General features: G+C 39.5%; 1 protein-coding gene across 1 annotated transcript in view; it reads left to right on the top strand.

Annotated features, from left to right (window-relative positions):
- Window positions 1-16,564, top strand: part of LOC131990219 (adhesion G protein-coupled receptor L3-like) — a 229,100-nt gene that overhangs the window by 135,055 nt on the left and 77,481 nt on the right. The window contains exon 7 of the mRNA XM_059355625.1: window positions 1,122-1,922. Coding sequence (XP_059211608.1) covers window positions 1,122-1,922 — 801 coding nt within the window. The remainder of the gene's footprint in view (window positions 1-1,121; window positions 1,923-16,564) is intronic.

Below are 16,564 nucleotides of genomic sequence, written 5' to 3'. Positions count from 1 at the left end.
CTCCAAGATTATTTTTTTTAATTTAAATGTTAAACCTAATCCTGAAATCAGATGTCCTCTTCATAGAAAGACAGAAAATTATAAATGCCATAGTCTGAGATAATTCATAATGAACTGAAATTATCTTTTGTGTGTCCACTGTTGACCTGCTCCAGTTGTATTGCCCTGGCCTGGCTTTATCAGATTTGAGTACAAACCAGTTCACATATAATTAGTTTACGATGTGGTGTTGTAAATCATCCCGCAGACTAAAAATGTCATGTGGGTGAAATAATGGACAGGCAATCATTATATAGATGATGTAATTACTGTATTTTTGTCTTGTGTTTTCTTCTCTCAGCTGCCTCAGCCAATAATTACACCGTTGCTATTTGTCAAAATCTTTTAACTTTGGATTTGTCTGTTTAATGCTATTTATTATGAACCGCACCAGGGTGTTTTAATGAAAGAAAAGAATAAATGTTGCCTTTTATTCTGCTGCAATTACATTTATTTAGTAACTACAGTATGTACCAATAAACCACTTTGCAAAGGGAAACAAAAAAAAATGGGAACGTGTGTGAGTGCATGTGGTTGAGTCAGTCCGTGGTAAGTTTTAACAGCTTCTTCTGACTTGTTTCGGATCTACATTAATACTCCTCATCTATTCACTCCTGACATTGTAAAATAATTGCCTTCAGGCTCAGAGACTAACTGAATTAGAAGTATATTGTGCAGAAATTGTAAACTGCAATAAGTAATTGAAACCAAAAAGAGCAGTTATTGAATTTGAGACACAGTTTGAAATAATAAAAAATGTGGTAGGGTTTGTATATGTCCTGTTTAATTTGAATTTTGCATTCATTAAACACTGCAAAAAAAAGTGGTTGGAGTGCTCCAATGAATTACATTACTAATTGCATTCTTTGTTTGATAGCCAGTAATCTTTTCTGCATTTAATCTAAATCTGATCCTCTCAGCACTGATGAAGAGGACCAATATCTGGGTCTTTAACTGTGGAGGAGATTAAGCTCCCGATTTCAACTTTAATTTAGCTGAATCCATTTAGTGTCTAACTTGTTGAGGTATAATACCTGCCAATGTAACTCTGTACTTGTCTTTCCCCTATTTTGGCTCCTCAGTATTCCTGTGCCCAGGGCTTCTGCGCAGGGTGTACCAGAGCGAGCACCTCTTTGAATCGGACCACCAGTCAGGAGCCTGGTGCAAAGACCCTCTCCAAGCCTCCGATAAGATTTACTACATGCCCTGGACACCCTACCGCACTGACACATTGACCGAATACTCCTCCAAAGAAGACTTCATTGCCGGAAGGCCCACTACAACGTACAAACTCCCGCATCGCGTTGACGGAACAGGCTTCGTGGTCTACGACGGGGCGCTCTTCTTCAACAAGGAGCGCACACGCAACATTGTCAAGTTTGACCTGCGGACTCGTATCAAGAGCGGCGAGGCCATCATTGCCAACGCCAACTACCACGACACATCTCCATACCGCTGGGGAGGGAAGTCGGACATTGACTTGGCTGTTGATGAAAATGGCCTTTGGGTAATTTACGCTACCGAGCAGAACAACGGGCGGATCGTCATCAGCCAGCTCAATCCTTACACGTTACGTGTTGAGGGGACCTGGGACACAGCTTATGACAAGCGATCGGCGTCCAATGCCTTCATGATCTGTGGAATCCTGTACGTAGTGAAGTCAGTGTATGAGGATGATGACAATGAGGCAACAGGAAACAAAATTGACTATATCTACAATACAGAGCTGAGTAAAGATGGCTTTCTGGACATCCCTTTCCCCAACTCCTATCAGTACATCGCTGCAGTGGATTACAATCCCAGGGACAACCTGCTGTACGTTTGGAACAATTACCATGTGGTGAAGTACTCTCTGGACTTTGGAGCGTTGGACAACAGACTCGGTAAGACCAACTTAATGCTTAACGATTATATTCACACATGTTTGAATGCCATTTTCAGTACTTGGATAAGTGCATCAATGACAACCAAACACAATTTAATTGGATCCTGCTGAGGGTTTTTAGAGATGACAATAGAAAATCACAGACATTTGTTTCTTACCCATGAAGTTTCACATCATTATCATATCTGTAACTGAATAATAGCATTGGTTCATCCAGCCATCCTATAATTTTCTTCAGAAGAAGATATTTAAAAAGAAATACGGGCCACATTTCCATTAAATTTTAACTTGATTTTCAGTGGTTCTAAAATGATAACTCCTGGTAGTTTGGGGGATTCACTGACCTTCTTCAGCGTCAACCATCTTGGGCAATTAAATACTATCAAAATGTTATTGGTAAATTAACATTTAACTATGCAAATCTCAATGAACCCAGTGGATTTACCCAGACCCTCCATAAGCCCTTCATTGGTACTACCGACAGGTCAAAATCCCAATATAGTCATATGGTTATGAAGATAATATATGGTTAGATAGCCATAAAGTTTGCCTGATCCCAAAATAATAAATAGTTTTGCCTATATCAACCAATTTAATAATTCTCTGCATGCTTTTTGGTCATCAAAGAATAAAGAACAGCTTGGCACAGCAAGCTGTTCTTTGCATTTTTAATGTTTTGATCAAGTAGAAAGACATGATGTTATATATTTAAAATGTAGCACCTCGAGACAGCGTGGGCTCTATGGAATTCTGCTCCATGTGTTACCTCTTTGTTTTTAATTAATTGCCAAAATGGACATAAAACACCCAAACACATACTGTACATCCATAAACATAATTCACTTGAAGAGCTTTATCAAGTCTAATTTAATAAAATGAGAAAATGTTTGTCATTCACAAAAAAAGCGACCAAGTCTTTGACATATTGGGTGTTTAACACTGTAAGTATTTCACATTTTATGTTTGAGCCACAAGCCAAATCTTTTACTCACTCTAGCTGTTGCCTTTTCAAAGGAACAAGCCACTGCTCACATTAGACTTCCAAAAACTCTTTTGAAAAGTCTAATTTCTCCACTCCATTGTTCTTTTTATAAATTGGTGCTTGTTGGGAAGCATGAAACGGAAAAAAAGAACCTGTTTTGACACACCATGGTAATTCTTTGCGCTATCTCATCAACAGCTCTAGTCAAAAATGTCACAAGTTATTTGACTGTGAAGTCCCTACCTCTGCTTTCTCCTCTGGAGCTTTCTCTACCTGCCGCTTGCCAGTTTAATTTATTTTCCTTCGCTGGCTGCTACTCTACCCCAAATCTTTTTTATATACTGAGTCCTGCTTCAACACACCCTGTAATACATTCATTCATTCAGTGACCATGCTTACAGTGTTTGACACAGAGCTAATATTATTTGCTGTTGTTAAGGACAGTAAAATGGTGTTATGGGCTTTCTGTTTTAAATGGTTATACATCACTTTTAAACAGCGATACACCATGATCACTGCATGTCCTCACACGTGTGCTCATTCACATGCAAATGCAGAATTCTCAGTACTAGACTTCCCAGTGAGATGTCGAGTTGTGTGTTTGGCTGCTGTTCTGCACAATAGGCTGCCCTCCAAAAGGCCTGCTGCATGAATATAGATAGTAAAATGTTGCATTAAGTGGATAGATGGAGTGGGAGAACAAATATAAATGTCAGATAAACAGACTGATAAGAAATGAAAGAGTGATTGAATGGACAGTAAAGCATTTAATTTGGTCAACTCCCAGACCACATACAGAAAGAGAGGCTGCAGATTTACTTTATTCACATCAAAGCAAGGTTTTTTTTTAAACTGTGTACATTTCCACATCATCGTCTCACAGGGAGCCTAATTGTGAGATTGTAGGATAGTTTCAACAAAATTGTTTAAATCCGCATCAGTGAAAGTCACTTCACCCCCACACAACTGAGTTTGTATTTGCTGCTGAATCATAAAGTTTGTAACATTTTACATCATGGTTGCTAAAGTGCAGCCTGTGAGCCAGTGGCAGACCTCAGAAACATTTACCCCCAAATGTGATTAATTAATATTTTGTTTTAATCAACTGGGGTCTATTTCAGTAGTTTGACATTTAATAGACAACCTGGCTACTGCATCAATATATCAATTAATTATAAACAATCCAATAATATTGATGTAAACAGAGAATATTGTCACATATTGTCATCCATGAGATGCACCTTTATTTGGAAATTTCCACTTTATATTTATTCTGGTTATTAAAAAATGTGTTTTTTCATGTAAGTCTCTCATAGTAAGAGAGCTCAAAAGAGTGAGTCAAATCAAACGTTACTTGCTTTTTGTGAGTTCATATAGATGTAACAGATTGTGTTCGATGGGTATATGATATTGTTTCATTTTGATCACATGCCCCTGAATTGGATTAAATTTAAATTGTATGATGGCACACATGCCTACTGATAAGCATCCGCCAGGTTATGATTGACAACTTGTATTAAGTCACTGGTTGTGTCAGTGCCAGTGCTGTTAGGGAGTTAGAGATTTTGGTGGACAACTTGGCAGTTTAATGTGAAAGTGAGATTTGCATTTTTCCTGTCATCAAAAATTTCAGCACCACTGATTACAGGGGTACTCCAGTGAAAATGTGCTTGGTTCAAATAGCTAGATGTGATTGAGGAAAACTGGAAATAGTGCTAGAAAAGAAAGAAAGCGACAAAGGCTGCTGCAAAAGTGCCACAAAGATGTGGAAGATTAGGATTCTGAAAATAATTCAATGCACATATACTTTACTAAGAAGGAAAGCTGAAAATAAAATACTTTTTTAATTTAAAGGAAACATAAATGTTTACACCCAGCACTCGGTGTAAGGCTTAAAGCTAGTCTTTTCCTTTCTGAAATTTGATCCAGTGTCAGTGATTATCATGCCTGTTAACACTCCCAGAATGGTGTCATTCTGTGATCGCTCTAACACAAGCTCATTTCCACCTACACAAACATGCATGACCTACCATACCAGTGGAGCATGGTATATGGGCAGCAGAGCGGGAGAGCAATGGCCAGGCCACAGCTTGGGTCCTCTGCCGTATGCCTAACCACATGGGCCATGGCACAGCACCTGCTACAGGGTAGTCGGCAGGGACAGGGAAATAATACCTGGAACTGCACAAAACGCAGTAACTGGACGTCCAAATATCCCCTTTTGTCTAATTAGTATGTTTTTTTTATGGTTGGTAGAAAGTCAATGGGAGTGGATTCTTTACCTCACTCAGAAAATTCTATGTGAACATTTTATAATGTGCATTGGAAATACTCCCCACCTTCAATCCTGTGCTAATCTGTGCAGTTGCTGAATTCTTTTCAACAGTCAGAGCAATGTTTTCTGCCCAAAAGGCTGTTTTCAAGGACAGATGATCTATGCCCAAGAGTGCTTCCATGACAACTCCATTGATAATTAAATTCACTGAATTGGTGATAAAAAATGTGCTGCACAGACTGCTATTAGCAGGCAGATATAAAAGCTCTCTTACCATTAATCCACTGTACATGGTCACATTCATTGTGAAGTATGCAAGGACAACTGAGAAACTGCTCTATGACCTTTTTTTTTTTTTTTTTTAATTTAGAAGAAAACTCAACTTGTATAATACCTGAATAGCCAGTAGATGGGGGGGGGGGGGGGGGGGGGGGGGGGGGGATAACCCGATCAGTAAATGAACTTCCCAAGGCCAACATCTTTAGAGATGCCAATCTTCTGACAGTTGTTAAAACTCATTGACTAGCCAATTGGTAGTGAGTTGTTGAGGCTCACAACATGGAAAAGTAGCATGGCATCCGTGTCAAGAGAGCAAGTAGTACAACTGCTCCTGGCCACTCAGTCACCCTTGAAAACTGCAACTATTCCATCAAAACCAGCACATTCTTCTTACTGAAAGCATGTCGCTGCTCAACAAACCATCCATCCATTCTCTTAACTGCTTATCTCTTTTCAGGGTCATGGGTCAACTACTTGTCGCGAACCACTTAAAAACAAGAGCTCCTTCAGGCTAAATAAAAGCATATGGACTATCATGTTGTGAATTATGATGCTTCTGTATGTGCTCTAATTTCTATCTCATTTCAATGCCAACATGATAGTAATATAAAGGGGGCTGTGAAAGTCAACACCAAGGCAATAATGCATTTTTTTAAAGCTACTACTAAATGCTTTGCCCAAAGTGGCAAGTAGCATAAAGAAAAAGTATTTTGACAAGACCAAAGATATTTGCAGTTACTGTCGATGTGACTTGAGTTACCACAGAAGTACATCTAGTCTTAAATACCATTGGCTCCAAGCACACGGCGAATGCAGACAGCCTCGTTAGCCCTGAAACATCGAGTCTGCAGTGCGGCAGATTAACACTGTGGAGGAAGAGTGTCCACATGAAATAAGCACCACTGTATCTATACACTTTTTGTATGAAGACCAAAAAGCACTGCAGAGTGTTGTGCGGACTATGATAGTTGCACTCACTGGAGACCATTTGCCTTCCCTCAACAATCATGGTTACTTTGGGATGGCAGCATGTTATTTTGACCAGCAGTGGGAAATACTGCCGTAGTTACTGGATGTAACTCCAGAATGTGTAGGTAGCACTCCAAGTAATCCATAATCGTGTTGATAAGAATATTAAATACTCCCTTTAAATTCTCCCTTTTAATGTACATTTTGAACAGATTTTTAAAAAAAACGTGATTTGGGATTAATTTGTGATTGACGATGGACAATTTACTTACAATTATACCATATATCTTCTGCTGGCAGTGTATGAGACTAGCTACATTCAGTGTAGTTTCCTTTATCTTGAAGACATTACCTCACCTTTACTAGAATAACCTCTGAGCTGTCTGTCACAGTGAGCAGGAGACACTGGCTGCACTGACTCCACAGGACTGCAAAGACGAGGGCAGCCACATGAGAAAATGACCCTCAGTCTCACACACCTGCTTCTGCAGCACTAATAAAAGCTGCTTACGCAACATCACATTTCTGTTAACTTACATGCAGTTTGTTTGGTTCAATCAAAAAACTATTGTACTCTGTAGACTTCTAACGGACTGTTTAATGATGTCTTGGCTGTTCATGACCAATAATTCAGATTTCCAGTGAGTTCTATCATTCAAATGAACATATTCAGATCCCAGTGTGTTGAGAACTGTTTACAGAATACAGCAATCAGTGTCTGTTTATACTTTAGTATCTATGAGATGTTTTGCTTCATCTCACATTTCAGTTTGAGTGATTCTTTTGTTGGCTCATGATTGGTGCAAAGGATGTGGCGCAGTCGGTGTCATAGATACATTCACCGTCTGGCAATGCTGTAATTTTGCCACATGTTGCCATCTGGCCAGGGCATGGTGCCAGCCCTGCTAGCCTGGAGGGAGCCCGCAGACGTGGTGCCCCGACCTTCATGCCGAAACAGCCGATGTTTTGGACGCTCATGCCCGTCTTGGCTCGATTTGGAAGTGCCTGACACATGCTAAATTGATTAAGACTGTCTAAGCAGTAAATGCAGGCTGGCAGAGTCTGGTGGAGATAATCTGAGTATGACTCAGTGAGTTCTTAAAGGCACAAACTGATGTCCTTTGGGATCCATCACTTATGCACAGGCATTCCAGCATCTGTCATGCTCCTTTTTGATTGATATATGTTGACATGTTATGATATCAACACAAGTGACATTTGTCATACGCCATTGTAAAACCTTTTTTCGTTCTTGATTACAAAGCCTTATGAAATATCTTGATTAGCAATTCAAACTAAAAGCTACCCTTGCACAAAAAAAGTGTCTTTTGCATGCTGCATGAAGCCCTTTTTGATGTTGGGGCTTAGAAATGTAGGCTACATGCCTATTTGCAGGCTACGCACTTATCACATGCCTGGTGCACCTCATGCAGAGGGCAATTTTCTTGGAGGGGAAGTGCGAGGTTTGGGATTATAGTTTCGAATGATTTTTCTAACACATGTACACGCATGCGCGCACACACACACACACACACACACACACAAACACATGCACAAATGCACGATCTTCTTGCAAACCCTTTAATGCAGTAACACAATGGGGCTCTGTTAATGCAGCTTTAGATTTTTTTGCATGGAAACAGGGAGCGCTTTGTTGGTGCTTCAGGGCCTCTTTGAACGTTTCAAAGCCTTTTTTCCCTCATGTAAGAATTAATTGTAATATATTGTAAAACAAAATATTTTTTCACAGTATAAGTGCATGTGAATTTACTGATCTTAGTGTACTTTTGTTAAAGGATTTTGAATGTAACTTTTGTCAATTTGAGCAAGCAAGCTCATGCTTCCTGTGGTTCAGTATTTGGCATGTCTGTCCATTCTGTGTGATGCCCCATTATATATCACATGGTTTTGTCTGGTGTCCCTCCTCCTGACTGGCCATCCATCATGGGCCTTGGCGGCTCTACCTTGATCCAGAAATCATACACAGATCAGCTGTGTAGTGAGAGGGGTGGCAGGCAATCCCTCAATTAAGGCCAACACCCTATCCATCTCTCCTGACATGTACAGAAATGGGAGAAAAAAAACATACTCATACTAAAGAAAAAAAATTCAAAGATTTTTATCAAGAGTGAAATCTCTGGGTGAAAAGGGATTATTAAGCACAGTCGCAAAATGTTGTCATTGCACTTTTTTTTCAAGCTAGAGATATAGTGACACTCGTCTTTCAAACACAATGTAAAACCATCGCCGTCAATATTTGACAATCAGAGCAAGTGCTTTGGGAGGCAGGTGACGTAATATATCGAGTCTCAATCTCACAAAGGGAAGGTATTGAGTGGATGGCTGGGTCAGACAGACATCGAACTTTAAGTAACATACATACTTTTTTTAACCCACTTTTTTTGTTTGAATTCACAACCTTAACCCTGTGTTTAAAACTGCGACCCAGTGTGTCAAAAAGTGAAGTCAGTGTTTCTAATGGCCAGCAGGTGGCGACTCCACTGGTTAGCTGAAGCTAATGAACAAGATCTCCAACCTGAAGGACAGGATAGACCGTTTGTCAATGCCGCCCATAACGACACATATGAGCGGAGCGTTCTAAAAATAGCACACGTCATGATACATACACATACAGTTCACCACTGACCTTTGTTTAGGGCAAAACACTTCATGGTAAGGCATTATAAAAGCTTAAAAAGTAAATAAATGTGCTTAATGCTGGAAGTGAAGTAGTTACGAGGGTGACGTGAGCCATGTAAGTTAGGTAAAAACATGATTCCGAAAACATGAGCCACTGAATTTACATAAATAACGTAAGTTACGTTAACTTTTCGTTTACTTTTGTTTTCACAAAGGACACGAACCACGCTCTCCTGGGTGAAAGTCAGCCTTTTGTTCGTGTGGTTTGCAGAAACATACGATAGCAACATTTTATTCTAGTGACTGGATTTTCTGCACATATGTAAATGTATTTTTTTTTTTCTCTTTTCAGTGTGCAGAGCCCAAAAAAAATAATACAATTTGTGCTTCTCCATAGTTTGTGTTTCACTTTTTGGTTCAAACCCACGTAGTGTTTCACCCCAGCTATCTTCATGTAGCATATCAGCTGTGCAGTGTGAGCTAAGCAGGTAGTTGGCAGCGATTTCAAAACTTTCACCCAATGAATATCAAACTCAGAAAAAAAATATGTGTAACTAGAGTTATACTGTAGTGTGTGGGATCTTCTACTCCACTGTTCTTTCTCTACTCTGCTCCAGATATCTGTGTATGGCTATGGCTTTTCTCTAGCGAGCCAAAAAAAATTGCCACATTAGATTTAACTGGCTCGGTACAGAAGCTCAAACTGATTTATTTTGGCCAATCAGCCAAGTAAAAATCTGATTGGAGGCCTCCGTAGCATCTTTAACTCTCTTTATCACCAGTGTCAGAGTTCCTCCGCACAGCTTTGCCCGCTCCATTTGGCCCACACTACTGTTGGTTGACAGTCTTTTGAAAAGCCTTACTTGAGGTTTTTTTGGCAAATGGCAAGACCTTGGAGGAGTGAGCTCTCCTCTTAGTGAGTCTGAAATCCCTTCTGCTCATGTGCTCATGCTACTCTTTCCTCCTTTTGCTTTCCCTGGTACATTTGACTATGTTTGGCCTTGTCAGTCGCCTTAGAGACTATAGTTTTGGCTGCAAGGATAAAGAAATCTAACATTCCTCCATTTAGCTGAGAAAACATGTTGCTAAATGTGGATTTCATAGGACTGTGAGTTTTCAATACAAATTACAGAACTGTATGTGCTATATTAATACTCTATGTGTAGATGCGTGGCAGATTTGCATAATCTATTTTTAATTTGAGGTTTTGCAGTTATTGGCGATATTTAGAATAAATTAAGAAAAACAAATCAGCTATATCTAATTTTGTATATGTAGATGAGCTAATATGCATGCATAAAAAAAATTGCATTTCTTCTTTTGCCTTTGCGTGCATTTACTTTGTGCTGGATTTACTCGACAGTACCTCACTGTAGTGCATATGCAAGCAGGCTTTGCTCACGTCTCCGCTGTCATTTAACTCAAACACTGTGAGTGTCTCTCTGGGCCTGCGTCCATGTGTGCATATATATCAGCCGAGGGCATACGCTTCTCCCAGTGCTGTGTGACCTCCATAGATGCCCTCTCAAGTCCCGAGAAGAGAGCTTCAGAATGAGAAATTAATTGCCAAACAATGCATAGCTCCCATCCATTACGGTTCTCATCATGTCAGATGATATCGAAGCATTACCGGATGTCTGGCTGCATAATTTACCGCACACCTCCACCACCACACCCCCACATCCCAATTGCACTCTCTGATGGATTTGTGGGCCTGCCACAAAAGGCTCCGTTAAATGACAGGACTTTTATCATTTCATTTTCCAACCATTCTCCTCAGCACACGAGGACACGTGTAGCATTTTAGTGGGATTGTATGACATAAACATGAGGGAATTGATTAGCTTGGGAGCTTAATGAATTCTGCCGTTAGGAATACTGATTTGTGAGATGGTTTAAAATAGATGATTTCGCCAAACATAAAAATGTAACATTGCGAGGCACAAATGAATGCTCAATTAGCTGATGGCTGAATAAACAAACCGCTTTGGTTAACATAATAACCCTCTGAGACCTGCAGGACCCGTCTTGAGCAGGCTCAGCTTTAACGCCACCAACCATGGTATCGTCTCAGGAAGAAGGCAAAATAATGCTCCACATTTTGGCAGAATTTTGGTTAAATTTTGGCAAAGGAAAACTGGCATGCACATTTTAAAGGGGTCTCTTGACTGCTCATATCTGGAAAGAAATGCCACTCATGAGCCTTTACACACATGCCCATTTTATTGTAATCCAATACAGTTTTTATTAACACATTTATACTTTACATGCTGAATAAACGTGTGGTTTTCATTAAATCTAAAAATTGTGTATTTGAATATGTCTGCATACTGGGGTCTATAACAGTCTAGGAATTGCATACATTAGGTATGACTGGAAAGATGAGAATCTTGTGGATTAATGTGACCTATTTATACATGTGTGATGATGTAATTTCCCATAGTAGCCATTTCATTGCAGTGAGAACATTTTATGAAACTTGACCTCACTGTATAAAATGACCTGAAATGACCTCTAGGATAATCACAGCCTCGTAAAACTTTACAACCACACACTAGAGACCTAGAGCATTCAGAGGTTAGCTAGGTATAATGAAAATAAGGCAGCTTTTTAGGAATTATGGTGGTTTGACCATTTTTTAATCAATCTTTTAATAAATTGGGGAAATTATGCACCAAATCTGTGACAAACGTTATCAACTCAAAATTTTTAACAACTTATGACACATGATTGAACATGGGACTGATCATCTTATACGCATACACTACTTAACCATTACATAAAAATCCAGTTCTGTAAGCTTTTTTCCTGTAAGGATAAGGTCACATTAGGACACACCCTTTTGTGTGTCTTTTTTATATTCAAATTTATTGGTCAGCTATGTATATAAGATTAAATACCGACTCTTTATATAGCTACCTGTACTTGAAAAGTCTGACATGAGAACTAACCTTGAGAGAACTAGAGTGGGTTACAAAGTGAATGTAACACCCTCAGATCGTGATTTGTGATTTATTTCTGAGAGATCCGCATATAGCCACAATCATGGATTTGGGCTTCAAGTACACTTCACTCTAAAAATAAATGTCCCAGCACCCAGAAATCCCATTTTGTAGGCCTAGAACAGGCTAGTATAAAGTTAATGGGTGACATCACACTAAGACTGTCCAATATTTCCTTCAGTCTGTGAAAGGGCCAACTGAAGATGAAGCCATGCATAAAGGTTCATATACTGAAATTAGGAGGTAATTGGGTTCAGCTTGAGGTTGGAAGAGTCACTTTACCGTCTGATACTAGTTTCATTTTTACCCCCGAAAGCCCTTTTGCACCTCTTTTGATCTTGAGTCTGCAGAAGTTTCTCGGAGCAGACAAGCCCGCTCTCGGTGCGGAAACGGCAAGTCATATAAACCGGATCCATTTCATAGTAACGTAGCAGTTTTTTTTTTTTTTTACCGGGAGCGAAGTAGAGCGGGCTTATCTAATTGTGAAAGCCACGAGCCCTGGGATACAAAGAGAGAGGCTAATTAGTTAGAAATGAATGCTTTGAAATGAAGCACAAAGCTTGGTGTGTGGTGGAAACAGACTTCATGCGTTTGGTGAGGGGGATTTGTGCAATAGAAGCTGAGCGTAAATCATGAGTGGAGTTGGTGCCTCAATGAGAGGAAGCTGGAGTGGCCACATTAGTTTGCCCCGGTCTTTCATAAATAAAGAGGTCGTCTGTTTAGGTGTAGGTGCATGCTTAAACCCCCTAGCTTAAGAGTCATGAATAACTGATATCTTGCTGTTAATATTATTCATATTTAATCAACTTTGGAATGCCTTTGAGATTGCATTGAATCTTAAATATACAAAGATAAATTACTTTGAGGTTTGAGGCCATTTTATTAAATAATATCTCTCTCAAACTTGTATCATTGTGCAATACCTAAACACATAGGAGCCAATTTTAATATACTACAAAGTACTTCTTTAGCAGACACTGTTTTAATAAATTCATAAGAGCATAAGAAGAGTGGACCTATGTATAGTCCTAATTCCAAGTTTAAAACCACCAACCAAAAATGCTCCACACATTGAAATCTGGCTGTACGGTCAATCACGAGTCCCTCGGAGCATACCAGAGTCTCGCTCACCTCATTGGTGCTCTTTTTTTCTCTCTTCACCCCTTTGCAGAGAATGGGGAAAGCTGGCAAAGCAAAACAAAAAGTCCTTGTGTTGTCTCCAAGGCGATAGTGCCTGCAGACTGTGGCTGCTGTCTGCTGCTACTGGCTTTCTTTTTTTTGTGCTCATCTCATGGAAAAGATATACAAGTTTGCTCAAGGACACTTTCTTCTTTTCCACTCCTGCTCTCTGTCTCTTGTGTGTGTCTTTGAGAGCGTATTTAACATGCTGCGTGTTGAAAAATAATTCAACAGTGGGCTCAACGGGATCATCTGAAAGTATGGAATTACATTCTAGTCATGGTTCCCTGTGACTTTGAATTAACCTTTTGCTGTGATGGCAATTTCCTCAAGCCATATTTCTCTGTACTGTCACGTTAGCCAGCATTAAAGACGCTGATATGATAACTTCTATTAGTATTATTTAAAATGATTGTTTAAGTAAATTAACCTTATTGGTTTTTTTTTAATTTAGAGATGACAATAGCTGGAAAATGTATCTTAATATATTACTGGGCATGAAAGCAAGAGCGTGCAACATTTGAAAAAAGAGAAACGGCACATTCTTCTGTCACAAATGGATAGTTCATAAGCAATGAATGCATTGTTTCTCATCACAGTGCACTCAGAGGCTGAGGATTAAAACCATACTTGGTCCAGTATCACTGGTCGTTTATGGTGGTTAATGTGACTGAATCTAAAGATAGATATTGCTGTGTCAGTGACATTATCAGTCAGTTTTCAGACTTTATATCTTGCATATAAACATTTGTAATGAAGTAAAAATATAAAAAGACATCAGCACGTCTGCAGAATATGAAGAACCGGATAATTATGTTTTAGGAATGTTATTTCAAGATGGTTACCCCCACTGCTAGTGCTGTAGTCATATATTTTAAAATGGCAGTCAGAGAGGGTGGACCTCACGAAGGAATCTTGGAAATTAAAAGGCCAGTCAATTAGCCTTTATTTTGTAATTACCTCTTGTAGCCACAGGGCCACTAAAGTGAGACGTGTAGCTTTGGCGTGATGAAATGGGTCCAGAAGCGTCAAATGTGTCTCCTGGTAGGGGAAGTAGCTATTTACTTTCAAGTTAACTCCGACAAGGACGTTATGTTTTTCTATCCGTCTGTCTATCTGCAGGATTACGTAAAAAATACCAGCTCTTTTCTTGCTCCTTCTACCTAGTGGACAGGTGAGGAATGGGCCAAGGAAAAACCATTCAATTTTGGAATGGGTCCAATTCACTGGACGGATTATTTTTTCACTTATATTAACATTTCAACATGGAGCATTTGTGCTGTATTCATGTTGGAATAATTAAAAAAAAAATAGTTCCCAATCATATTTAATGGCTCACCTGATCTATTTCCTTTGCTCTTTGTTGTCATGCAAATGTTGGCAGCAGCTATAAACATGTAGCTTGAATGCACTGTGCAATGAAATGCAACACACCCTCGTGTCCACAATGCACCTTCGGCCTTGGCATTCTAGTTTGTGTTGGAGGATTTCATGCTTAGATATAGTGTACAAGATGAGTAATCCAACTCAAAAATATCACAGCAAAATCTATGTCATGTGATGGCTAACATTAGCCACCATAAGCTATTGGTCGTACCAGACCAAGGGTCAGCACAAAACCACTGAGATTACTGAGCTGAGCAATTGTGCAGTATAACTTATGAATACAAGTTTTCATTTGTATGAGGGAAACATATTTCACATGTTACATAATCTTACTTTAAACCTATTCAGCTTACTAATAACACCGATATTTGTGATTGAAATGATCTAAAGCCTAATATATAATCTGGTGTCTCATTCATTGTTATACATTCCTATAGAACTATAGTTAATGTACCACATGTCCCAATGCAATGTACTGACTTACATCTGTCTGCACTTTGAGCAGGAAAAGCAACAAACTCCCTCAGCAAAAATCAGTCACAGTCTGAATCGCTGCCGTATCAGCCGTCCTAACCAGTACAACAATTCCTCTTATCCTAATGGGCCCGTCTGCACACCTTTTTAGCCACTAGCTTATCAGAGCCTGTGCACGGTGACCTCTGCTGACCTCAATATGAGCAGTGAATTTCCATGATCAGATTTCCATGAGGTACTCTAATGGCCTCCTTTACTATATGCAGTTTAAGCACCACCGGGTGATTTCAATTATACTGAAATTGATGCCACTTTCCCTTTACCAAGAGTTGGTGTAACATATTTGAGGTTATCATCACTTCTCCTCAAATACAGATGCATAAATAATTTATTTCATGAATAATCAAATAAATAGACTGGTGTCCTTGAAGATATTTCATCCTCCAATTTTCATGATCATTGCAGCCGAGGATCTGCTGGGCTGCCGTGGCGCAGATTGATGATGATGTCTAATAGTGGTTTTAGAATGTAAATGGTGATGTCTCTGTGGCTGCTGGAAATATTAACTACCTATTTGAGCATTCAGCAGTGATTTTTTTAAAGCCCTGTTGATAGGTGGTAATGTCAGCTTTGATGGTTGATGTGTAGCTGCCAGTGTGTGAGCATGTGACAATGCTTTTGGGCTTCCTTATTCAAGGGTTTGCATCCATATACGCCCATGTAATATCTTTTCCAAGTTTTAGGACTGTATACTTTTCTGATTTGTTTTTTTCCCTCTGTGAGATATATTTTAAAGTTATACAACCTGCATTATCAGGCGGGAGTGAAAAGGTCTCTGCATGCCTTTAGTTCACATTGCAATTCAATGAGATTCTTGTAATAGTTCCACTTTACTGATGGAGTGCCTCCACAGGAGTGCCCAAGATACCTGCGGATGTTAAAAACACAACAAACTCTTTTGTTAGCGAGAGAAAACAAATACTCAATCAGCCTGGAACTCTTGCTGTGGTGGCAACCTATTTAATCAACCTTGGCTGTCGCTGAATGCTGTTAAGCGTTGAATGCATTGACTGCTGATAGTGGCCTGGTTTGTGTCATTACAGCCTCCAGACATCTCTGCGATTCCCAAACAGTGGCACTAATTTATGCTGTCTTATTTCACCGCTCTCAAATTCACCATACAGAGAAATCGTCCGATTGCAAATTGAATCTCGCTGAACTGGATTTTAACAGTGATGTCTGTTATCTAAGCTCTCTGGGTGTGTGATGTCCATTACACCTGTCAACCTAAAATCGACCCTCATTAAATTTTGTTTTGCTCCCCTTTCATACAAAGATTGGGACCATTTGTCACTTCTGTCATTTTGATTGTATCTCTGCATTAGGCGGAGAAAAAAATAACCCAAATTGCATTTTTGCAAAGGCCCAGATTGTGTGTGTCTGAGAGAAAATGC

The sequence above is a fragment of the Centropristis striata genome, chromosome 17 (genome assembly GCF_030273125.1).
Source record: "Centropristis striata isolate RG_2023a ecotype Rhode Island chromosome 17, C.striata_1.0, whole genome shotgun sequence".
Taxonomy (NCBI): domain Eukaryota; kingdom Metazoa; phylum Chordata; class Actinopteri; order Perciformes; family Serranidae; genus Centropristis; species Centropristis striata.
The sequence above is the reverse complement of the archived record's forward strand: the minus strand, read 5'-3'. Positions and strand labels throughout refer to the sequence as shown.